We start from the raw sequence: 27,108 nt of genomic DNA, 5'->3' as shown, positions 1-27,108 counted from the left end.
AAAAAATAAAATAAAAAAAAAATGAAAGAGCAGCATAGAGGCTCCCCTCTTTCCAGACATCTTCCTGAAAGTTCCTTTTAACCTGTCCACTTGCATGGTATCACCCCAGAACTTAACCTCATGGTCAAACCAACTGGCAAAGGAAGCAGAGAAAGGAGATCTTTGGGCAAGGTGCATTGCTAAAAGTTCTGTTAACTAGCAAAGAAGGGGAGATTATGTAAAAAGAGGTAACCAACACTCTGTAGCACCTGCCCTGAGGCAAATGTTTCCATTTTCTTCATGATCATCATCATCATCACAAGGGCAAGCATCTATTAAGTACTTCCACTGCACATTGCTAAGTGTTTTAACGTCCATTATCTAATATCTATTTCCTCACACCGTTCCCAGTTTACAGGTGAGGAAACAAAGGATTTAAGCAATTATATTACTTGACCAAGTAATAGGTAGTAAGTCTCAGGACTTCTAGGACGGTGTGACCAAAAGTCCATGCATTCAGCCACTAGACTTTTTTCTGCTTCCCCAGTAGTCATGACAGGTTTGATTGAATCTAGTCACCTGTGAGTTCGAAATGGCTATATCCCAGTAGAATGTCATGAGCTAAATTAGAGATTCTTTTGACTATGGGGATAAAAACCTCATTGCCCTCATGGAAGCATTTGTCAGGGGGAAATGAAAGAATGGGTCAGAAGAGAAGGGGGAAATCTGTGGTCAAATTTTATGGCAGTGTATACATGGGTGAATCCAGCTACGCAAGGGAAGCAAGCGTTTCTGTGTAGATGGCCTGAAGAAAGTAACCAGCACTCTTGCATAGAGGCTGCATGTGGGACTAGGGTGTTTAATAATCTAATACATGTGGCTCCTCTCTGCAATAATGTTAGGAGGAATAGTTAATTCTTCGTATAAGTACTGTTGGCTGCCTTGATCACAAGAGTCAATATCTAAGCAACTTGCCCAAGGTTCCAAGTCTCCATGATAAAATGGAAGTATGAAATTTAAACAAGCTTGTAGAAGTACAAATACTATAGATTATTAGTCAGAGAATTCTTTTAGGGCCAGCAGAGCCTCCTTGAACCAAAGGAATGATTAAATCGCCAGTACAAATGTAAACAGAAGTCCAATTAAAAGAATTCACTCATTGTTTTTCATTTCTTTGATAAGTTTGCCCTGTTGTGTCTTTAACTGGGTGAACTAATTTTTCTGTTCTACGTTGCTACCAAACAAATGTTCCCCCGCAGTTCCACGTGGGTCCAACTTTTGTTATAAGCACAGAACTTTAAAATGCTGTGAAAAGCAAAAACAAATAAAAGCCAAACCATGACTATCCCAATAAAGAACTAATGGCTTCACCATTAATTAAAATAATCAGATCTAGTTGGAAAGATGAGTCTAATGCCATTTCCTCAAGAAATTTTGAGCCATTAAGATTAAAATACAAGAAAGCTTCATGAGTAAACTAACTATTTTGCTTAGGTTGGCCTAAACTGAATGATTCAGACTATTGCCTGTAAAGTCACCACAGGTTCAAGTTCATTTTTTGTTGTTATATCTATCATTATAACTGTTACAGGAAAATAAATATATACCAATAAACCAACTGTTTATTAAGATGAAGGAATAACCATGACAGCTCATGAGATTTAAATAGCACTCTTAGATCTGTTCAGTTTGTTGTCTTATTTCTCTTAGAAATTATTGATGAGCAGGTAGAAGCAATTGTATCCTCAAAAGAGAATGAGGCACAAAAAAATGAATGACCTTTTGGAGCGGGGAACCCACATCTGGGGCAGAGCAAGTAACACCCATTCTGATAGTGACTCCATTGCAGGCCACTCGCTTAGCCTTTACTGTCCTTTCTGCCCTGCCTCTCCATCATTACCTCCATTGCCTTTACCCATCCTCTCCCTTGCTTTTTTTTAGTCCAAAAGTTTGAGTGACTCCAGCCAAGAGTCTAAGATGGGTTTAGCAAGACTTCTCCTTCCCTTCCCAAGGTTCTCAAGGGGAGCAGACCAAATGGTTTGCTCCATTTCCTGCCAACTGACGTCTGAGAATAAAAATAACAGGAAGCAGAGTAGCTGCAGATGCTGCTGATCTTACTCCATCTATGTTATCTAAAATAGGAAAGATTTTTATTCTCAAAGATAACATTTTTCTGGTTGGTCTGCACATAAAGTTCCACTAAAGACCCTATGACTTTACAATAACAAGGCCTAAGACCTTCCTGTAAAACTGAAAATGTCCTAAGAGCATGTCACCATATACTATTACAGATGACAGGCTGAGTAAAATCTGGATGCAAACCAGGTAAAACGCACGTTTCACACAGCTCCCCACCAAGACAATTTAAAAAGACCAAGAGAGGCATTAACAGGCTGACACCAGGATAGCAAAGAGGGTAAACCTGGGGAATATCACAAATGGGGAGACACTGAACCCTGAATAAATAATAGCAAAATCTGCAAAGTCTTAAGTTTTACTGAGAAGTAAGTTTCTAAAGGATTTGACTTTGCTTAGATGGGCCCACCAGCATGAATGATCAACCTCTCAAGCAGTCTTCATGATCTGTACTAATCTATGTTATCCACTGATTTAGTCAGAGCCCAAGGGAAATGGCAGCATCAACAAAAGACTCCCATCCATTGTGGAAGATGAAGAGGAGGAGGAGGAGGGAGAGGAGGAGGAGACAGCCTCCCTCTCTCCCATCTACACAAGGGGAACATCCTCTGCACGCAGTAAGAAGGTTGGAAGCAATAAAAGCTATCTAGGCCTAAGCTTGAAGCAGTTGGCCTCGGGCACTGTGCCGTTTCACTCACCTAGCAGAATCTCCAGTTCACCTTCCCCCAAAAACAAACAGGAAACTGACCCCCATAACCAGGCTAAAAGGAAAGAGAGAAACTTGAAATTGCAACTGTCAGCTTTGAATAGCGCTGGACCCCCAGACCTCAGTCCAAGGTAAGAATCACATCATGCAATTCTTTCCTAGTGAAAAAGGCTGCCTTTTGTCCAAACTAGTACCTAGCTAGTAAATTATCCAGCCTCCTGGGCCTCTCAACCACACAGGTTCCTAGCCAGGCTTCTTCAACTTTCCTGAATTTTGTGTGCAATTTTTGCTTCTACATGGAGGTGTGTACAGTATGAGAATAATTAATGTTAGTTGTATTCTCAAAAGGGTCCATTAAATATTCAGAAGTCCTTCTCTACTCCTTTCATCCATTTAGCTCTACCTATTATTATAAGTGTGTATTTCTACATTGTAATTTTATAATTTATAGATTTAAGTGAAAATAAAAGATAGAACAAGGCCCATTGATGTGATTCCCTGATTGCCTGATCTTACCAAATGTTTTATGGAACAATAAGTTAAAATCATAAAGGAAATGAAGTGTTGATGTTCATTTTCAATATTATTTTCTTCATCATTGTGGACAACTGAAGCCTGGTTTTATTTCTGGCCTCTTCTCTATGTAACATGGAGTGGCTCTACTCTTAATTTTAAAAATTCACTTTAGGATTAACTAGAGGTGATTGAGAGAGTGAAAAATCCTGACGCAGATAATGTGAAAGGAGTAGTCTATGGTGAATACAAGCAATAGTAGAAAATCACATCATAGCTGAGTAGTAAGTAGAAGCAAGAAAAAAAAAATGGAACGCTTCCTATGTGCCATGTTCTCTGCTAGGTAATTCCACATTCACTATTGCATTTAGTCTCCTCAGGAATTCAGGAGTCCTGGAAGGTAGTTCATATTATCTGTGCTATGAAGATATAAGAAGTGAACTATTTTGTCCAAAATCTCAGAGATTAAGATTGGAAATCTGGATTCAAATTCTGTTTTTCTACTTGTAAAGCAAGTGATATTTGTCAATATATTTAACTAGTCATTTGAAGGACACAATTTATCCATTTAGAGAGAATATTTTTAAAAATAAGCAAAACAGACTTAGTGAAAAGTAGGTGGACATTAAAGGTTCAGGAATTCAGTTGAGGATGGTAATTTGAAAACGTTGCCTTGTTTCCTTCCTAAATTTTTAATAAGAAAGACAATAAATTTTAAATAGGGGAAAATATATCAGAGATGGAAAAGAAAGGTTTATATACAATTGATCCTATGCTTATAAAAAGATTTTGAGAACATACATCAAAATGCTAACAATAGTGGTGGATTACAGGTGATTTTTATTTTCTAATTTTTGTTACTTTTATGTTTAAATTTTCTACAATAGACATAATATTTTTTAAATAATGAGTGGATTAGACATTATTTAGCAAGGAAAGAAGACTAGCCAGTCTTAATAGTCATTTATATGTAATTCTTTAACTCTTGGTTTTGTCCAGGTTCAGAGTAAAGGTGTCATCAAAGTTATTTAATGTGATGCTATAATCATTAGATTAAAACATTTTAATTCTAGATAGAGTGGTGATTTAATATGAATTCAGATAAGAGGACTTCTGTAGCTTAAGGCTTTGAATCCTAGAATAAATAAGATTCTAAATTCTATAGTATTTCTATCCAACGGAAATATAATATGAGCTAAAATTGTGAGCCACAAATGTAATTTTTTTTTACTGAGGGATGATTTTATTTTACAATTCAAACTTACAGAAAAATGATAAGAACAGCACAAAGAAATCCCAATAACCGTTGCTCAGCTAGACAATTTGTTAACATTCTCTCCCATTTGCTTTTCATCTGCTCACTCTTGCTCATTCTCATTCTTTCTTCATTTTCTCTCTCATGATCTCTCTTTGTTCTCTCCATTTCTCTATTCTTTTTTCTTTATTTTTATTTTATTATGTGATGTTAATCACTATACATTACATCATTAGTTTTTGATGTAGTGTTCCATGATTGTTTGCATATAACACCTAGTGCAAATGTAATTTTAAATTTTCTAGTAGCCACATTTTTAAAAAGCAAAAAATAAATAAATAAAGTGAAATTTAATTTTTTTTAAAGATTTTATTTATTTATTTGACAGAGACAGACACAGCAAGAGAAGGAACACAAGCAGGGGGAGTGGGAGAGGGAGAAGCAGGCTTCCTGCTGAGCAGGGAGCCCGATGCGGGACTCGATCCGAGGACCCTGGGATCATGACCTGAGCCAAAGGCAGACGCTTAACGACTGAGCCACCCAGGCACCACCTGAAATTTAATTTTAATGATATATTTTATTTGACTTAGTATGCCCCAAATAATATAATTTCAGGGGCGCCTGGGTGGCTCAGTTGGTTGGGCGACTGCCTTCGGCTCAGGTCATGATCCTGGAGTCCCTGGATCAAGTCCCGCGTCCGGCTCCCTGCTCCGCGGGGAGTCTGCTTCTCCCTCTGACCCTCCCCCCTCTCATGTGCTCTCTCTCATTCTCTCTCTCTCAAATAAATAAATAAAATCTTTAAAAAAATAATAATAATAATATAATTTCAAATATAAATAATATTAAAAATTTACTAATAAAACTATTTCCATTTTTTTACTCAAATCTTCGAAATCCAATGTGCATTTTATTCTTACAGCATATCTAAATTTGCCTGAGCCACATTTCAGGTGCTCAGTAGCCATATAAGCCTAATGGCTACCATAATGGATAGCACAGCTTTAGAATATGTAGAATTTAGAAATCAAGACAGTATTTTTAAGTCTTCTAGAAATACTGGAATCCGGGTGCCTTGGTGGCTTTGGTTAAGTGTCTGACTCGTGGTTTTGGCTCAGGGCATGATCTCAGGGTCATGAGATCGAGCCCTGAGTCAGGCTCCTCACTCAGTGGGGAGTCAGCTTGGGATTCTCTCCCTCTTCCGCCACACACCTCCATGTGCACTCACTCTGTCTAAAATAAATTAAAAAAATATTTTTTTAAAAAAGAAATATTGGAACCCATAAATATAAATGCACAACTAACCAATGTCCTTTATTTTAAACAGGATTGTTGATGGAATTGAAGATGGAAACAGCAGTGAGGAAAGCCAGACTTTTGAGTTTGGCTCTGAACGCATCAGGCCAGAGCCCAGAGTTTCCCCTCCTCTAGGAGGTAAGCTCTATATTTAGCCTTCTATCAAAGGGTGATATATCTTTTTAACTTGTAATGTTTAGCATAGGCACTTTTTTGCCTTCCCCTTCTCTGAATATTTTCTATGATAGAATTTTACCAATGCCATGGAACAATTCAACTTGAGTTTGTGCCATCTCCAAGTTATTAAGATTAATTTGTAATTGTTCCTCCAAGCTAGATGTTCTGCCATTTACCAACCAAGGTAAATTGTCAGGAGACTCAAATTTCTGCTATTCATTAGAGGGTGACCTTGTTTTCTTGTTACAAATGCAGACTAATCCACAAAAACAACATTACCCAGAGGAAAAGCTGTGTTGGTTGTACACTGTAGGAATATTGGTTATTTTTAACCAACTTATTGATGAGAGATTATGTACATGCATTTTGTCAGAGGATAAACAACTTCAGAAGGATGTAAGAAGGTTGGAAATGATGGAGACCTATGTGAAGCACTACCCTCTAGTGATGGTGAATTAATGTAAGGGTACCCCAAACCTAACCCAGCCTCCTCTCTCTCCCTTGCCTTCTTGAGTTCATTGCCCATTAAAAGGAATATATCAACATAATGAAGGCCAGAAATGACAAGTAAATTCTAAAGAAGACACACCTGTAGTTAATAAAGAGAGAATAATGAGCAAGCATAGGCTATGCCAAACAATTTACCAGCAAACTACCAGATGAAAGGCTAGCAGTCCCCTGCCAACTCTGTCCTCCCCTTCCCACTCAGCTCTGGGATCCTTATGTCAGGCTCTATTACCGGTTAGTGAATACGTCCATGAACAAAACCAAACCCAATAAAAAATTTTGAACGTACAGTCCTGGGTATGTCTCCTTTTGGTAGAATACCAGTATTCCATCTCAATCAACAATCCCATTTCCTGGTACTTATCATCTTCTAGAGAAGTGGAAGTGTCCTTGTAAGTCTCTGGGGAAGGTGGGGGAGTGAGCAGAGGAAAGGAAGACAGGGAAAGAAGGGGTGCAGATGTCAGTTGACAATCCTGATTCATTCATTCAGTTGACTTCCCTGTGTTGATGTTACTCTGGGGAAAGAGGCACAGAAATCATAGTTATAGTCACACTGATGTATCTGCTATGAAAGCTGTTGGTAGGTTCCAATTGTAAGTTTTCCTTATTGACTAACCTAGACCTGGAGATGATACACAGAGCCTCACCATGTCCATCCACCTATTTCTGGTCCCACCACCTCCTTAGCCTCCTCTTCTCCTTTTCCCAACATCCAACCCTACACTCATGCACTCAAGCAACAAATTTTCTTGACTCTCTCTCCTAAACCCTCAATTCTAAGACTTTGTATCCTTACTGCCGCCATACTTTTCTTTGCCACATCCATCTCTTGCATGCATTGCTACCAAAGTCTCTTCTGTGGTTCTGCTCTCCATACAGAGTAAATTTTTAAAAATACAAATTTATTCTTATAACTCTGATCCTATGCTTAAAACCCTGAGATGGCTTCCTGGTGCCCTTAGTGTGAAATCCAAATCTATTGCCTAATTGTTTTCTCTTTTCCCAGCTAGACTCTAAGCTCCATGAGGGTCAATTATATATTTTTTTCATTGCTCTCTCCTCTAAAGGAGATTTAGCCTATTGTATATGTTCTCCAGTCATTCATTGAATTAATAGATTAACTTTGCAAAATTCTTTGCAAAATGAGCTTCTACTACTCTGCCATTTTGGATTGATTTCAGTGACTTTTTTCTTCCACAACAACTTCTTTACCCGTAATTTACCAGAATTAGGGTATTAGGAGGGTCATATCATTTTATATAAATACATTTAAATAATAAATATAAATAAATTATATATATATTCCTTTCCACTCCAGCTAACAGCAATTCATCCTTTCCACTCCAGCTAGCAACAATTCATATATATATATGTATATATATATATATATATAATTCATTCCTTTACACTCCAGCTAGCAGCGATTCATCTATACTTTTGTCACTGACATAAATAAATGTATTTGGAGGAGTAACGTAAAGAAAAAGTGGAGATAAGAGAACGAGGAAATGGGAGATAGTATCTTTTAGAGCAACAAGGGAGGAGATAGGAAACATGCAGTGGAGTTTAGCACCTGAAATAGAAGTGGGAAAATGTTCTCATGGGCACAGGAATTAATATTTGGGGAAAAAAGAGGCAAAGAACACCCCTATTCTAGGGTTTAGGCATTGACTGTGATATATTTTTAGAGAATGGTCAAAAAAGAGAAACTCTGCCATCTTGGAACATGGTGGTGAGGAAAGGGGAAGTTCAGGGGAAAGGAAGATTTGCCGTGGACACATCCAATTAGTGTGGTCACAGTCCCCACCATGATGTGTGCCTAGTTTCAAGGAGTGTATCAGGCACGATCCAGAGGATTACTAGAAGCATGTCCAATCCCAGGGAGACAGAACCTACAGTGCACAGGCGTCAGGAAAAGGTAAAGGTAGTAGCTTAGGCTTCCTTCTCCATTCCAACTGCCCCAATCCTCAAATATGAGGTTTATTGCTAACGGACTCATTCTGAGTGTGTTCCACTTTTCAGACCCAGAGATTGGAGCTGCTGTTCTCTTTATCAAAGCAGAGGAGACCAAGCAGCAAATAAATAAACTCAACAGTGAGGTATGGAACTTTCTTTTTCTTTGGTCATGCTGGAATGGTAAGAGCTATAAATCCTAGTTACCAGCAAAAGCGGTATAATAGAGTAATTACAGGCATGTGCTCTGGTGTCAGACCACCATGGATGAATTCCTGCTAAGCCTCATATGAGTTATGTGACCTTTCACAAGTTACTTACCCTCTCTCATGCTCTATTTCCCCATGTATAAGAAGAGGACAATAATTATGCCTGCCTTATGGCCCATGGTGAAATTGAGATAGTATAGGCAAATCATTTAGCATAAACACTAAATAAATGATAATTATACTAATTAGTGTCATAGATGTATTGATACTTGATGTAACTGGTGCTTTTTCACTTTTTTCATGTAATTTTTAATGAGTTAAAGCAAGATAATTAATCCAAAGATGAATGCTATTTCTCAGAGTAATCAAATGGCCTGAAATGCTTTTCCTTTCCCTGACATATTTTTGCTGTGTAATTTTAAGCATTTTACCTCTCTGGATCTTATATCTATCCATGTAAAATCAGGTAATTTTTTAAACAACTTTATTAAAATATATTTTACATATAAAATTCACCCATTTCAAGTGTACAGTTCAATGATTTTTAGTAACTTTATTGAGTGGTTCAACTGTCACCATATCAGTTTTAGAACACTTTTATCACCTCCCTCCCCCGTACCCCCGCAACCCCCCGACGAGACTTCTCATTGCCATTTATGATTAATCCCTGTTCCCACATCCAGCCCTAGGTACCCACTTACCTACTTTTTGTCTCTTCCGGCCATTTCATATACATAGAAACGGTAATTTCTGAATCACTGTCCTAATTTGGGTGCCCTCCCAAAACAGATTTGAGACAAACATTTGGATGCAATAGTTTATTTGGGAGGTGGTCCAGAAAGCAAGGAGTAGAGAACTAAGACAGATGAGAAAGGAAAGCACATAAATAAGGGTGTGCTGATGAGATAATTAACTCTGTAAGCAGTTGGGGCTCAATCCTGCTGGGGACATTCAAAACTGTTCCCCATAAGACAAGGAAAGGGAACTGAGGGTGGTTCCTGAGACACTGACTCTTTAGCTCTTCATGCAGGCCTAGCTGCAGAGGAGACTCAAAATGTTCTTCAGACAGGAATATGCAGGAAGACCTGGACCTGTCTTTGATGACCTTCAGGGTTGGCCTAAGGAGAGGACAGGTGGACAGACACAGACAGTCCCTTTCTAGGACTAAAGTTTTAGTTTATCTGATGAGATCTTAGCAAAATGTAACCAGTTATTGACACTGATGAGATATGTGAAAAATGAAATCATATAATCATAATTAGTTTTTCTTAAACCTGTGTGTCTTCAGTTTAGTGAAGATTTACAAGTTACTACCATCTCTCCTTCTGCGCCCACTCTCTCTGGAAGTGTGATTATTGCTGACAAGACTTAAGAGCTCCAGCGGGCAGACTAACAAGGTAGATAGGAATGGAAAACTAACCAGATTGAAACTCCTTAAATCACAAGGACTTGGCCATATACTGGATTATCTAAATAACCTCTTGTTAAAAATCCGCCAAACCAAACCAAACAAAACAAACTAAATACCTTGTTGGAGAAACTTCTATTGAATAATTTCTTTTCAAATATTGTTCTTGGCTAAAAGCACCCATTAATACTGTTTGAATTCTTTTCCCTCACATTTGAGATCATTTCATGGTTTTAAGAACTGACTGACCAATATCTTAGCTCAAAATACTGGAGTTAGTAATTATTCTGGGGAAAGAAATATATTTATATCTTCACCTTTTGGAATGTACATAATTTTCCCAAGTCACAGCTATAAATCCACACACTGTATGATTTTCCTTTGACAATGTGAGCTAGTGGTAGATACATTAAAACAGATAACCACTTGAAAAACAAAATATTTCCCCAGTGTGATTTGGTATTCATGATTGCTTTTCTAGTGAGATGACATAAATCTTTTTATCTTGCCATATATTGAAATAAAAAGGGCAAGTTAAAATACCAATGGTCCAATTATTCTTCCCTAAAGAATTAGTTTTTCCTTATAGGAAATATCTGATTTCTTCATGGTTGAAGCTTAAGTAAAAAAATCTTATCCCTTACACATAATTTAATTTATACAGTCTTGACCCTTTGGTGCATTAAAACCCACTGACAGGCAGAATGAAAATACAAATTGGTTTCAAACTGTAAAATTATCTTCCTTCCAACCTCCTACTTGTTTTTTCCTCATATCTCCTATAATGTAGCAAAAAAAAATCTATCTTTTAAAATCCAAGCCTAATTTTTCCATTTCACTTGTGTCCTACTGCTCACCCATGTGATCATTTGATTGCTTTATTCTTCATTTATTCTATTCCTTGTTAGTAGTAAACAGAGAAGAATTGATAATGAACATGGGATGTACTGCATAATAGTAACTCTTTAATAAAAAGGTCAATCCCCAGTATATGTGGGCCGTGTCAAGTATTGTATCCAGTTTGAGAACATGGCAACAACCTCATTCTGATATTTGCTTAAACATTTAAGATATAAAGAAATTCTTCATTGATGTGTAGATTTCATAATTAGCTGGCTAAATACAGAACAAAAATCAGAAAAGGAATAATGTTGGTAATAACCTACATTCACAGAACAGTGAAGAGAGTTTAAAAGATGTAGGGCAGCAGCTAATATTAGAACGCTTTTGAAAACATTGCCATTGCTTTACGGCAACAAAGAAAGAGTGCAATTCTAAGGAAATTGTTTAAAAATAACAACAAACTGTCACCGTGGGGGCCATGGGCTGTGTAAGTCAAATGCCCCATTTCTGAAAAGGTCTGTAGGTAAGAGTTAGAATATTTTCTCATTTCTGAAATCTGGCTGGCCCAGAAAGTACTGTGGCGAAGCCGACAAGGGGAAGCTGTGTGCTCCACCACAGCGGGCATAAGACATAAAACACACTAGTAGAGAAAGAGAACAAGCTTTGGAGAAAGAAAAATATTCAGATCTCTATTCATAAAATTAACTGTCTGATTTCAGCAAAGTGTTCACCTTCCCTAAGTTCAGATTTTTCTTCTCGCAAATGGTAATGATAAAATCTGCAATACAGGATTGTTGCAAAGACTTAATACCATATATAAAGCACCCAGCATGATGTCTTCTGTTAATAAGGGGTCAAATACTCATTTTCTCCTTATACAAGGTTATACCTCCGTTCAACAGAAAGCGACTCTCAAGTTAGCACCCCCTGCTCCCTCCTGCCCAGTGCAGAGTAGTAGGAGAGAATTAGTCTCAGTGCTTATGGGGGAGAAAATGAAAATGAATGGATTTACGGGAAACATTTGATCATGAAAATGACTACTTTTTACCTGAAACTTCTCTTTTGTTATGAAAATACTCAATATAAAATTAGAATAGAAAATGATAGGGCAGGGGCGCCTGGTGGCTCAGTTGTTAAGTGTCTGCCTTTGGCTCAGGTCCTGATCCCAGGGTCCTGGGATTGAGCCCCGAGTCACGTTGGTTCCTTGCCCAGCAGGAAGCCTGCTTCTCCCTCTCCCACTCCCCCTGCTTGTGTTCCCTCTCTCGCTATCTCTCTCCCTGTCAAATAAATAAATAAAATCTTTAAAAAAAAAAAAAAAAAAGAAAATGATAGGGCAAAATGTTTATATTTTAGTGCATTTTAGCTAAATAGCTTGATGGGATAGGGTCACTGTATTAATGTAAAGAACACTTGCTCTGTAAGACTTAGAGATGTAAGGGCAAAGACACCCAGTATGTCACTTTAACAATGCTTAATCATTACCTGATATTATACTAAACATATAAATAGCAAAATGATTATGAAACTAGGCAGAAAAGAACCTGACAAGCTTACTGGAAACAAAATCATAGCCAAATCTTCATTTCAAAATGAAAGAATGCAGGTGGCTTGTTTAATCATCCTTGTTCACCAAAGGGCATTTTGGCTGGAATGCTCTGATCGCCACTTTTTAGCATTTTATTTTGTATGTACACAAAGGAACCAGTTAATATTAGACCATTTTAATCCACCCCAAATCTTAACTATATTCAGAAGAATGAAATGTATATAACATTTCTAAACAAAAAATGGGCTTTGTAGAAACAACTTACATTGACTTTTTAAAGGGAGAAGCCTGTCTTTTCATACTATTTATTAACTCTCTTTTTTTAAACAACTTTTTTGAGATATAATTAACATATCATATAATTCATCCATTTAAGTGTATAATTTGGGGATGCCTGGGTGGCTCAGTCGGTTAAGCATCTGCCTCCAGCTCAAGTCATGATCCCAGGGTCCTGGGATGGAGTCCCGCATCGGGCTCCCCGCTCAGCGAGGAGTCTGCTTCTCCCTCTGCCTGCCTCTTACCCTGCTCGTGCTCTCTCTCTCTCTGGCAAATAAATAAATAAAATCTCTATAAAAAACATTAAAAAAATAAAGTGTATAATTTGAAGGCTTTTAGTATGTTCATAGAGCTGTGCATTCATCACCATCATCAATTTTAAACCATTTTATTACCCCACAAAGAAACTCCATACCATACAGCAATCACTCATAATGCCTGAAGTTCCCCTACCCTCAGCCCTATGAATCTACATCCTCTGCCCATAGATTTGCCTCTTTTAACATTTCATATAAATGGAATCACACGATATGGTCCTCTGTGACCGGCTTTTGCCACTTAGTATAATGTTTTCAAGGTTCACCCATGTTGTGGCATGGGAGTACTGGATTTGTTTTTATCCCCAAGTAATATCCCATTGTGTGGATATACCACTTCTCGCTTATTCATTCATCAGCTGATGGACGTTTACGTTGTTACGACTTTTTAGCTAATATAAATGATGTTGCTGTGAACATTCACAAGACATTCACACAAGATTTGTGTGGACATGTTCTAATTTCTCTTGGGCAATTAAGTGGAATTGCTGGGTCGTATGGTAACTCTATGTTTAAACATTTGAGAAACTGCCAGACCGCTTCCCAAGGCAGCAGTCGCACTTTACATTCAGTAGATGAAGGTTCCAGGCTCTTGACTTCCTTGCCAACGATTTTTTATTTGTTATAAGACTTTTTTATTATAAGCATACTAGAGCGTATGAAGTGGTATTTCATTGTGGTTTTCACTTGCATTTCCTTGATAGCTAATAATATTGAGCATCTTCTCATGTGTTCATTCTTTGGAAAATTGTCTATTCGGATCCTTTACCCACTTTAACATTGGGTTGTCTCTTTGTTACTTAGTTGTAAGAATTCTGTATATATTCTAGATGCAAGGTATGATGTGCATTTTTCTTCTCCCATTATTGAAGTTGCCTTTTTGTTTTCTAAACATTTTTCTTTGAAGCACAGACGTATTAATTTTGGTGATACCCAGTTTATCTATTTTTTCTTTCGTTCTTTGTGATTTTGAGGTCACATCTACGAATTTGTATCATGAGATCAGTGAAGTCTCCTTCAGTCAAAGAAATAGAATCGCAGTAACGGAAGTTGCTCCTTACCTAAGAGTTGCTTTACTACTTTTCTAAATGGCTATGAAAATTTAGAGTTCTATTAATAATTCACACAGGGAAACCTACATGAGTAATACCTTATGGTAGAGGGTAGTCCTCAGTCCTCTGAATTAGTGTTATTATTATATCTTCTTGTTGACAATTGGTTCAACCAAAATGCACTGACAGAATTGCCAGACCATTCCAAGATCTGACTGTACAATCTCTTTTCTTCTTCATCATGATCACATATGCATTCTTGACCATCAATTCTCAAAAGCAAAATAAAAAAAAAGGCTGTACATTCACTTTTTGACATAGAAAAACAAAATCCATTTAACTGCTGACAAACCATTCCACATTTTTCATTTTAAAACATAAGTATTATTGATTATAATGCTACATTTTGTGGACATAGCTTTCTAAACTGGAATATACCCAACTATTTAATGATTTGCAGGATGCTTTTTGCTTATTTTCAGTTCTTGAGCCTATATGCATAGGTAGATTTGTACCTCTCATGAGAGATTTACTGATAATACATACATACATACATACATACGCTAAAGAATACTGAGGATCTCCCAATAGAAAAAAAAATATGCCACTCAAAATTTATCCTGTGAAGTGTGAATTTAACATGGATATAGGTTTTAGATATTAGCTATTTTTGTCTTCCTGGCCTGTAATTACTTATATATAGGCCTCTTCTTATTTTGAGTAGAGGGACTAAATGGACATATCAGTAAGAGTTCAAGGAAGACCAATGCCACATTCCAAATGGACAATTTGAGCAGGGTTGAATAAAAGGAGTATTTACAAAGAAGTTAGCTGAGTGTAGGGAAACCACAAAGGATATTACTGTCCCTCCTACTGTGGGATAATAACAACAGAAGTTCACTACAACTCCTAGGTCTAAAGGTGTCAGAGTAGAGAGTGGTTACACAATACTGAGTCTGAGGAAAGTAGGTGGAGAAGGCCACCTGAAAGGAGCTGTGATCTTTTGTTGGGACCCTCTGTGACCTTCTGCCCACCTCAACCCTGCAGGGAAGCAGCCAGAGGAACATATACCCCGACCTCCCTCTCCTACCTCTCTTCGATCTGCTGATGTTCTACAATGGCCAAACCCAACCAGAAGCCAAAGAGCCAATGAGCCTGTTGATGGAGTTCATACATGTCAGCCTCCAAGGAGCAGAATTGGTTGGAAAGTGGATCTATTCTAGGAATAAAAATGGGAAATATTCAGTAAAATGAGTTACTGTATATTCAAGCAAGTACAGAAAATGTCAAATGAATTTTAAACAATTGGTTATTAATTACTTATTACTAGTAATTAGCCAGTTAGTGGTAACTAGTTATTAATTGGCTACTAACTGATAGCTTCAGAATAACTGGTTATTTTTTAAAAAGATGGATATGGGTGTTTCCCCACCCCTCCATATTTCCTAAATAATTTGTAAGTTGAAATATTTTTTTAAAGATTTATTTATTTATTTTTTTAAAGATTTTATTTATTTATTTATTGGAGAGCGAGCGAGAGAGAAACAGCATGAGAGAGGAGAGGGTCAGAGGGAGAAGCAGGCTCCCCGCCGAGCGGGGAGCCCGATGCGGGACTCGATCCCGGGACTCCAGGTTCATGACCTGAGCCGAAGGCGGTCGCTTAACCGACTGAGCCACCCAGGCGCCCAAGATTTATTTATTTTAGAGAGAGAGAGAGCAAGTGAGAGAGTGCAGGCAGGGGGGAGGGGAAGACAGAGTCTTAAGCAGACTCCATGCTGAGCCCAGAGCCAGACGAGGGGCTTGACCATGAGACCCATGACTTCGAGACTACAACCTGAGCCAAAACCAAGAGTCTAGCGCCCAACCAACTGCACCACCCAGGAGCCCCATAAGTTGATAAATTTTTAAAAGAACATACCCCTCTGCCACTTTCCATTCATCAATAGGAAAATTAAGTTCAATAATTGATCCAATCCAGCAGCTACAGATAGTATTAGAATTTTTTTATAGAATCTTATGGTTGGAAGGGATTACAAGGAACTTTTTCTTTCTTATCTTCCCCTAATACATGAATTTCCCCCTTTTAAAAATGCGAACATCATACATCTTTCAAAAGGCTCTGATTCTGCCTCCAATCTCCTATTAATTCTCTTGATTCTTCCATGATGAATGCCAATTCTTAAGTCCCTTCTCTGAGCTTTAACACCCGCTTTCTAACCTTGCCATTCAGTATTTGCTTTTATAAACTTTTGTTATTTTCATTTGTACATTTCTCCCTTCCCCAAGACTCTTGTAAACTTTGATTATATCTCAAAAAAATTCTGTGAATTGCCTCAAAATTATTATTATTGTTATTGTTATTATTAATGTTGTTGTTAAAGTACTCAGACTTTACTGAAGTATAACAGAGAATGTTCTGTATCTCAAGTAAGTCAATGTTCAGTACTAGAAAATAAGCATATATGAACTTGGAAAGGTTTGGGGATTTTTTTCAGTCTTTTTTATTTTATTTTATTTCATTATGTTACGTTAATCACCATACATTACATCATTAGTTTTTGATGTAGTGTTCCATGATTCATTGTTTGCGTATAACACCCAGTGCTCCATTCAGTACATGCCCTCTGTAATACCCATCACCAGGCTAACCCATCCCCCCACCTCCCTCCCCTCTAGAACGCTCAGTTTGTTTCTCAGAGTCCATAGTCTCTCATGGTCAGTCTTTTTTAGAGAATGATAAGACACCTAGATAAATGAGAACTAACACTTCCCATTTACTTGTGCCCAGTTAGAAATAAATGTCATAGATCAATACTAAATTAGTCAAACTTCCTTTTTATGCTTATATGACTATATGATAGGATAGAATTTGAAATAATCAATTTTTATAAATAACGGGTAAAAGAATTGTTCTGAAACAAATATTTTAAGCAACTTCCTTTGATATTATTGTATTTTCATAATGTGGTAGAATCATAAAATCTGAAATTTGAGAGATATCACAGAGACCACCTATTTTGGCTTATCTCCCAGTATGGGATTTTTATTTCTGAGGTGATTAGTAAGAAGTTATATTGCCTGAACATTTTCTGTAGTAAGGAGCTCACTATGCCCCCAGAAAAAGCTACACCAGGAGTTCCCAAACCTAGTTGTGCTTTCAGATTCTCTAGAATTTTTTACATGATTATATATATTTTTATAAATTAATATATAAAATATATTTAATATTAATAAATATTTTAAAAATAACTATTCCTTTGGCCAAGCATAGACTAAATGAATCTCAGAACCTCTAGAGTTGGCACTGAGTATCTGTACTTTTAAAAATTGTCCAGGGGCACCTGGGTGGCTCAGTCACTTAAGCGTCTGCTTTCAGCTCAGGTCATGATCTCAGGGTCCTGGGATCGAGCCCTACGTCATTGGGCTCCCTGCCCAGCAGGGAGTCTGCTTCTCTCTCTCTCTGCTTATGTTCTCTCTCTGTGTGTCTCTCAAATAAATAAATAAAATCTTAAAAAAAAATAAAAATAAAAATTCTCCATATGTAGGGTGCCTGGGTGGCTTAGTTGGTTAAGCTTCTGACTCTTGATTTCGGCTCAGGTCGTGATCTTTGGGTCCTTGGAGCCCTGTGCTGGGCTCGTGCTCAGCAGGGAGTCTGCTTGAGAATTCTCTCTCCCTCAAGCTCCTCCCCCGAGTCATGCTCTCTCTCTCTCCCCATCCCTCCCTCTCTCTTTCTAAAATAAATAAAAAAATACTAAAAAAAATCCCCAAATGCTTCTAATGACAGCCAACCTCATTCCTCAATTAGTTTAGCTATTAGAAACCTATTCTCTATATTTAGCTCATGTAACTCTCTGTAAAGCCTTTTATTAATATTTTCTACTTCTATACCTCTTGAGTTGCATAGAAAAAGCTACATAAATGGTTGTTTTTAATGAAAATATTTTAAATTTTGAAGGTAGCTAATATCTCTCTTCCTCCCCACTCTGTGGTCTATTTTGCTCTTCTCTAAATGCTCTCTCTTCCTTGAAACTTTACTCATATGACATGAAATACAGACCCTTAATCATCACGATTAACTTCCTTTGCCACTGCCCCCTTCTCTTGTCCCAATTTCTTAAAGACAACCACAAATGATCTCAGTGTCCTACAGATGACATTTCCAGAACAGACATTATTGTTTATCTTGTTTTATTTTTTTTTAAGATTTTATTTATTTATTTGAGAGAGAGAATGAGATAGAGAGAGCATGAGGGGGGTAGGGTCAGAAGGAGAAGCAGACTCCCTGCTGAGCAGGAGCCCGATGCGGGACTTGATCCTGGGACTCCAGGATCATGACCTGAGCCGAAGGCAGTTGCTTAACCAACTGAGCCACCCAGGCGCCCCTGTTCATCTTGTTTTAGTTTATGAAAGCACCTGAGGGTCTTGTATTTGTTCTCTCTGTTCAGAAAGCTCTTCCCCAATATCTGCATGGACAGCTCTCTTCCCTCTTTCAAGCCTATGTTCAAATGTCAACTTCTCAGTGAGGTCTTCCTTGCAATCTTTTAAAATAGAAGTCCCCTCTCCCTTAATTTACTTCCAAATTTGTCTTCCCTCATAGCCTATCAAACTTCTCTTATGGTACATAGTTAATTTATCTACTTTTTCATTGTCTTTATCCCCCCATTAGAATGTCAATTCTATGAGGACAAGAATCTTTATCTGCCTTTTTCTTCGCTATGATTGGCATACAGTAGACACACATTTATGGTGATGAATGTATAAAAAATGCTGAATTATGCATTATATCTATTTTAACCATCAGGCATTAGAACATTGAATAGAAGAGAAAAATGAAATTCCAGTTTTGAGTTTGAAGAGACACTAGAAATCCCATCATGTGAGATGCTTCTATCACAGATGAGTAAATTGAGGCCCAGAGATAATCACATATGCAGCAAGAGGTATAGAAAGGCCTAAAAACAAGACCTGAATCCCAGTTCAGTGGGTTTTCTTTTTATTGGGTCAGCTTTCACAGAAGGCCATCCTTGGTGTGCACTGAAAAGATTTCCTTCTGAAATATTAGATACCCTTGTTAAGACTTGAGTCTTTGGTTCCTTAAATTACCCATATATACTTAAATGTAATATTTGATTTAATCATGGACAGATAACTTTAAGATATGATAACTTTAGAAAGGACTTTTCCAAAAAAGCCTGATAAAATATATGTTTATTCAATGGGAGATATACATTTTTCACATATGTTTTCCCATATATGTTTCCCATTGATGACTATTCCACATGTTAGCATTTTCAAATCCAGAAAAAGAAAGAAAGAAAAGAAAAGGAGTACATTTTAAAGCAAATAAATGATAGGTGGGGAGGAGTCCACTGGTAATACGCTGATTTTTTTTAAATGTATTTTTAAATCAAATATGGTAACTGGTAACAAAACACTGTTATTACAGCCTTATACTGACTTCAGTTGATGGTCTGAAAGCCCACTCTCTAAACTGAATCCCCTCAGCCTTGGAGATAAAGGAGTTCTTTTTTTTTTTTTTTAAGATTTTATTTATTTGCGAGAGAGAGAATGAGAGACAGAGAGCATGAGAGGGAGGAGGGTCAGAGGGAGAAGCAGACTCTCCACTGAGCAGGGAGCCCGATGCGGGACTCGATTCTGGGACTCCAGGATCATGACCTGAGCCGAAGGCAGTCGCTTAACCAACTGAGCCACCCAGGCGCCCTGGAGATAAAGGAGTTCTATTCAAATAGCATTTATTAAAGAGTTTGATAGGGAAATTTGTTTTTGTTTAAAACTGCATTATCAAAAAAGCTTGAATTGGGTAAGGTGTCTGCTAGTGGTTAAAAAAAAACTTTTTCTAGACCTCTGAACAAGCTTTAGGTACCATGGTTTCATGATGCTTTATACTAGACCTTGCTGAACCAGACTTTCTCACTGGGGTGTTCATTGCTCAGTTGCTGTGAAAGTAAAAGAAGAGCCTTTGCATTCATTCAAATAGGAATCTACTCATTTGGGTTTTGTTTGTTTGTTTGTTTTGGACACTGATTTGCAGTAGTTAAAAATCAGTCATTGAAATTTATAACAACCAGAGATAAAGGAGAAACAATTAATGAAAATCAGTTTTATTTTTCAGTAAAATATTTTGGGGATTTTTAAAGGAATTTCATGATCTTATAAGGGACGTGCAAGGGAAAAATCTAGACTGTTGTTAGACTTTTAGACAGCAACATTTTATGCAAGAGAATGCATAACATACAAAATATACAAAATGTAAAGAAAATGTAAACTAAGGATTTTATATCCAGCAGAAATGACCATCATGTACCAAACTATTAACATGAAAAAACTCAAGGAATATTGTTCCCATATACATTTCCTGAAGGATGTTCTCGAGAACAAGATTCAGAAAACCAAGATAATTTGAAAGACGTTGTCATAGGACAAGTTCATCAGCATTAAATATGTACTTATTTATAGTATGAAGTCTAAATGAAAGTTAAAGAAGAGAAGGTATTAAGTTGTCAAAGGTCATATGCTCTGACAATGTAAATATGGATGAACCATTGAAAGGGGAGTGGGGAGAGAATTAGAATAAAATATGCCTCCCCCCAAATTTTTAAATTGTTTTCAGTAATCATAATTTGTAATGGTAATACTGGTATTGATATACTGCAACTGTTGTATGTATAATGGGGGATAAAGCAAATGAGTCATTATGGGATATCCTAATTCTATCATCTTCTATACCTCAGTAACCAGAATTCACAGTGTAAAGGAGTTACAAATGTAATATATAAAATGTTACAACCCTGTAATCCTGAGATAGAATTAGCAATACTAATATGAATCTATGTAGTATCATGTACATGCATACATTTCCAAGCTCTTTCAACAGAAAAGGAGTATAAACAATGACCAGCCCAATAACAGTGAGTATCTCTATGTATCAGTTATGGTCTCAAATATAATTTCCCAATAAAAGAAACCAGAGTCTCTTTAAATAGCTGTTTCCACTTCTGAGGACATGAAATACAAATAAGTCTAGGACACCTTAGTGTACAAGACAACAAGAAAACCATCAAACACTACTAGGATGATGTCAAAAGAGCTCAGGAGTCAATATAAAGAGTCTCCCACTCACCAAAGATGGGATAATTTTGGTAAGGATAACAAATACAGTGGGTTGGGACACCTGCATGGCTCAGTCGGTTAAGCGTCTGCCTTCGGCTCAAGTCATGTTCCCAGGGTCCTGGGATTGAGTCCTGCATCAGGCTCCTTCTCAGCAGGGAGTCTACTTCTCCCTTTGCCTGCCACTCTCCCTGCTTGTATTCTCTCTCTCTCTCTCTCTGGCAAATAAATAAATTTTTTTAAAAAATACAATGGGTTAAAACACATAAAATAGATAACAAATGGCCCAAAATGACAGCATAATAAGCTTATGAATTTCCCTCTTCCTACAGACACACTGAATGTACATCTATACACCGAATAATTCCCTCTGAGAGAAACATAAAAACAAGAAATAATTTTAGGGCGCCTGGGTGGCTCAGTTGGTTAAGCGACTGCCTTCGGCTCAGGTCATGATCCTGGGGTCCCTGGATCGAGTCCCGCATCGGGCTCCCCGCTCGGCGGGGAGTCTGCTTCGCCCTCTGACCCTATCCCCTCTCATGTGTTCTCTCTCTCTCATTCTCTCTCTCTCTCAAATAAATAAATAAAATCTTTAAAAAAAAAAAAAAGAAATAATTTTAAAAAGCTGAATGACTCTGACATATCAGGTGAATGAGAAAATCCCCACATGGAGACAGATAGGGAAGGCTGGGACACATAAACCATAAACACCACCCCAGATAAAGTGCCATGCAATCAAGAGGGAACCCCTAACTCCCAGCATTGTAGAGTTTGGACTTAGTGCCCCCAACTAGGGCCCTCAAAACACTTAGCTCTGAAAGCCAAAGGGGCTTATGTTCACAAATCCTACAGGATTATAGCAAACAAAAGTAATTTTTAAATGTGTGTAAAAACATATCAGATAAAGGGCTAGAGTCCAAAATCTATAAAGAACTTATCAAACTCAACACCCAAAGAACAAATCATATAATTAAGAAATGAGCAGAAGACATGAACAGACACTTCACCAAAGAAGACATAAATGGCCAACAGACACATGAAAAAATGCTCCACATCACTCAGCATCAGGGAAATACAAATCAAAACCACAATGAGATACTATCTCACACCAGTCAGAATGGCTAAAATTAACAAGTCAGAAAACAACAGATGTTGACGAGGATGCAGAGAAAAGTGAACCCTCTTACACTGCTAGTGGGAATGCAAACTGATATAGCCACTCTGGAAAACAGTATGGAGGTTCCTCAAAAAGTTAAAAATAGAGCTACCCAATGACCCAGCAATTGCACCACTAGGTATTTACCCCAAAGATACAAATGTAGTGATCTGAAGGGGCACCTGCACCCCAATGTTTATAGCAGCAATGTCCACAACAGCCAAACTATGGAAAGAGCCCAGATGTCCATCGACAGATGAATGGATAAGGAAGAAGTGGTATATATATACAATGAAATACTACTCAGCCATCAAAAAAAAAAAAATGAAATCTTGCCATTTGCAACACCATGGATGGAACTAGAGGGTATTATGCTAAGCAAAATAAGTCAACCAGAAAAAGACAATTATCATATGATCTCACTCATATGTGGAATTTAAGAAACAAAACAGGATCACAGGGGAAGGGAGGGAAAAATAAAACAAGACAGAATCAGAGAGAGAGACAAACCATAAGAGACTCTTAATCACAGGAAACCACCTGAGAGTTGCTGGAGGGGAGCAGAGTCGGGGGATGGACATTAAGGAGGGCACATGACATAATGAGCACTGGGTATTATATAAAACTGATGAATCACTGAACTCTGCATCTGAAATTAATAATACACTAAATGTCGATTAATTGAATTTAAATTTTAAAAAGAAAAAAAATGGGTGTAAGAACATCTCTAAGGTTGTATATCCAGGTTCAGCAGAGAGGGAGCATGCAAAAATGCCCATCTCCTAGATTCTCCCTGGAAGAGATATGACTGCATACTTTCCCAGCTGGTACCTGAGGGTCCAGGTCCTAATCCACCTGCACCTAGGTGCTCTCTATGATCCTCCACTTTGGGACTCTGACAGATCTTGGGACACCCTCAACTTCTGGGAGCCACCAAGAACAAAGACAACAACTTCAACAATCACGAAGACCTTAAACCCTCAAGATTCCACCAAAATCTGTTAGAACTAATAAATGAATTCAGTAAATTTGCAGGATACAAAGTCAATATACAAAAGTCAGTTGTATTTCTATACACTAATAATGAACTATCAGAAAGAGAAATTAAGAAAAACAATCCCATTTACAGTAGCATCAGAAAGAAGAAAATACTTAGGAATAAATTAAAATTTAACCAAGGAGGTACAAGACTTGTACACCAATAATGACAAAATATTGTTGAAAGAAATTAAAGAAGATCTAAACAAATCAAAAACTCCAACTACAGACTTGCCAAAGGAATTGAGGAAAGCTGTTTAGACTAAATTCTCAGCTCTTACTGAAAGACCAGTACATGAGGAGTTAACCAAAGGGACTAGATCCATAATAGGAACTCATGATCTGACCCCTTGGAGTACAAGCTAGCAGCATTGGCATCAACTGGGAGCTTGTTAGAAATGCAGAACCCACCCCACACCTACTGAATCTGAATATACATGGTGTCAAGATCCCCAGGTGATTCCTCTATACTTTGTCTTGATAAGCGCTGTCTATACAGTTGGTATTCTGAGATGAGACAGACTTTTGTTTGGTGTTCACTAATAGCAGTGAGGATCACTTAGCCAAACAGCAATTTGGATAGTAATCAAACTTTGTCACAGGAAGTAGGAAAATAGATGAGGAAAGCAATCAAAGGGTTGATAAATAATGGATTACAATAATACAGCTAAAGTAATACAGTTGTGTCCAAAGGCCTGAGTTTGCAAAAATTCAATGAAACCATTGGAGTAATCACTTTCAAGACTTGTAATTCTTCTCTTATTATAATTTAAGAGGCATCAGATGCACCTGCAAAAGTAAAGCCCTTGGTACTATTCCTGTGTGACCTCGGATAAGCCATTTCACCTCCCAACATTCTAGCCTCTCCAGCTATAGAACAAGATTTACAACTTTCGTTAGTAATGGGATTGAGATTCTCATTTGGATGAAATTTATGCAAGTGCCGAGTATGATTATTATTTTAGCTGACAGATAAAAAGATTGTCATTTGTTTTTGAATGTGTTGTGAAGCAAAAGACACAAGGATGAAATTATGCCGATCGTTCTTTTTGTTTTGCCTGCTTATGGACTTTGATTGAACTTGTCTGAATCCCATGATAAATACGCAACATAACAAAAGATTAAATGAAAGACCATTTAATTACCTGAATCAGAGCTCGTAAAAATGTATATGTGTTCATGGCAGGGGGGAGAGGATTGGTGTAATTAGTACCCGGAATTTAGGAAAATTGTGTCTAGCAGGAAAATGTGTACATGTTTGGCAAAAATTGAGTGACAGGTCAAGAACTCTTCAAGCTAAGAAGATTATATCAACGGATGCATTCCCCATCTGCTCACTGAATGCACAAAAATGGAAATGGTATTTTTTTCTATCAGTTGAAGTTCCAGTTATACTCAGAGGCCATGAATCATACCATGCCAATAGCCAAGATTGAAAAATGTAAAACATGAATAATAGAAGGCAAAAGTTAGCTACTTTCGATGTGAAATAAAAGGTATTGTCAAAGACACGTTCTGGTCTTCCTTATGAAACTCACACTCCTGTTCCCAAAAGGCACAATCCAAAGACACACCAGAACAGCAAATCTATGTTTACACCAAAAGACACACAATCTAACTGTAAAAACTGACAGTGCACAGTCTTATTGGACAATAGGGCACCAGCACCACAGATGGATTTTTTCAACTATGTAATTACACAATGGTTTTTAAATTTCCCATTTTGAAGTGATGGGGGTGTCCATGAGACACTGAGATCATATAAAACGTTCTTACCTGCTAGAGGTATAGTGATACTTACTTCTGTGTTTTGCAGTGCTATTTATGGGAGATTGGTGAAAGTTATTTAAGTTGAAATGAAAATACCAGAAACTCATATTAAGAAATTAACCATGCAACTTATTATTCATTAAATTACTCATGTATCAACAAAGATTTATAAATGGCAGGATTTATGCTGGGACTAGAGCTATTATAAAGAACAATAAAGACAGTCATACCTGCCCCCATCAAACCCCACAGTGGTCCTTATTCAATTGTTATCAACACCAAGCTGCACATTGTTGTATTTTGGCTCACACATCCTTTATAGAGATTTCTCAATCCATCTGACTGCAATCACTCAAACCTTAGAATGGAAATACGGGATCTTAATCAACATTTTTCAAAGGCTCTGGTTATTGCTATTACTATTTGTTACTGCAAAGATCTACACAAGGTGACGCTAAAACTTGGAGACTCTGTTTCTTCCAAATTAATTATGTAAAAGTGTTAACAGCATGGTTTGTCTCTCCATGCTGAGGCTGAAGAGGAGTTATATAGATAACTGGCTTTTATTTTGGGGGGGGGGCTAAATGTTTCCTGGGTCAGTATTCCCTACCATGAAGAAGTTTCCAACTAAGCTGTGTTGCATTATCAAATGCAGATACTGGGTTCCTGACAAAGTATCAGTAGTATGGGGACCAAATTTTAACATCCATTATATTATTTAATCCTCACAACAAAGCATCTGTGGACATATGATTGAGAGGAGGGTGAGAAGTAACATCACACCAGTGGAGCAAATCAAACATAAGAGAAGAAAACCAGGATACTCTGGAAATGTAGGCAACAATGACTAATTCTAAGCCAACAGAAGTTCTGAGCAAACCTGCAGATAGCCAAAATAGAAGAATTGTGGCAATTAGTGAGTTCCTTCTTAGAGGTATGGAAAGACCACTGTGTAGATTATCATGGATAACTGACCAGTCTGTTGTTGCATGGGTGTTTCTATTCATGACAGAAGGTGCTGCTCAACAAGACCAAATGCACTGCCCCCAAACCTGCTAAACACCTAATGATTTGTGTGGTAAAATACATGTTACTGGGAGAACAGCGGAGGGAAGAATCTTTAGATGCTCCAAAGTTTTGGATAGAAAACTGAACCACTTGGAAGCACAGATGGTGTTTTCAACACTTCTTTCTAACAGTTGGGACTTTGGAAGGGATAGAGAAATCTTGGATGTGAAGAAATGGCTCTGCAGATGGTGATGGTGAACTGGTTTGGCCAACAGTTTTAAATCCCAGACTGATGGGTTCTTATTCACAGAAAAATTGGGAGAAGGAAGAGGAAGGAGAGGGGAAAAAATGGATAAAGGAAATATAACTTAATACACACGGAAGAGAAAATGTGTATTAAGTTATGGTTTATTTATCTATTTTATCTTTATAAGTAGAAATAATCAGAAGGCCACATCTAAAATAGCCAGTGAGGGTAGCAACCAGGGATGCAAAAAGGTTTACCAAATTTCAACTGATAAAACAACTCTGAATAACTTAGTTAAGTTTGTCCCTTGGCACTCAGAATATAGTCATGAGATATGGGAGTCAGTAAATAGACGACACTAAAAAATGTGATGAGGGAGCATCTGGGTGGCTCAGTTGGTTAAGTGTCTTACTCTTGATCTCAGCTCAGGTCTTGATCTCAGGGTCAAAAAAAAGAAAAGAAAAAAATGAGATGGGGCTTGTGAAGGGTTTTGTAATACCCACTCAAAAAGAGGTTGTGTCTTCTAATATGAGTAGCAGAAGACATTTAAAGAATATGATCAGGTGTTGAGGTAAGTGGGAAAACTTTGGT

At 37.5% G+C, this 27,108-nt stretch overlaps 1 protein-coding gene across 1 annotated transcript in view; it reads left to right on the top strand.

Moving 5' to 3' along the window:
• Positions 1-27,108, top strand: part of KCNH8 (potassium voltage-gated channel subfamily H member 8) — a 364,781-nt gene that overhangs the window by 333,076 nt on the left and 4,597 nt on the right. Inside the window, exons 13-15 of the mRNA XM_006729977.3 lie at positions 2,594-2,952; positions 5,914-6,020; positions 8,589-8,665. Of these exons, the coding sequence (XP_006730040.1) occupies positions 2,594-2,952; positions 5,914-6,020; positions 8,589-8,665 (543 nt within the window). The remainder of the gene's footprint in view (positions 1-2,593; positions 2,953-5,913; positions 6,021-8,588; positions 8,666-27,108) is intronic.

The sequence above is a fragment of the Leptonychotes weddellii genome, chromosome 1, assembly GCF_054177405.1.
Source record: "Leptonychotes weddellii isolate Sample4059 chromosome 1, ASM5417740v2, whole genome shotgun sequence".
In the NCBI taxonomy this organism is placed as follows: Eukaryota; Metazoa; Chordata; class Mammalia; order Carnivora; family Phocidae; genus Leptonychotes; species Leptonychotes weddellii.
This window is presented reverse-complemented; position numbering and strand designations above follow the sequence as displayed.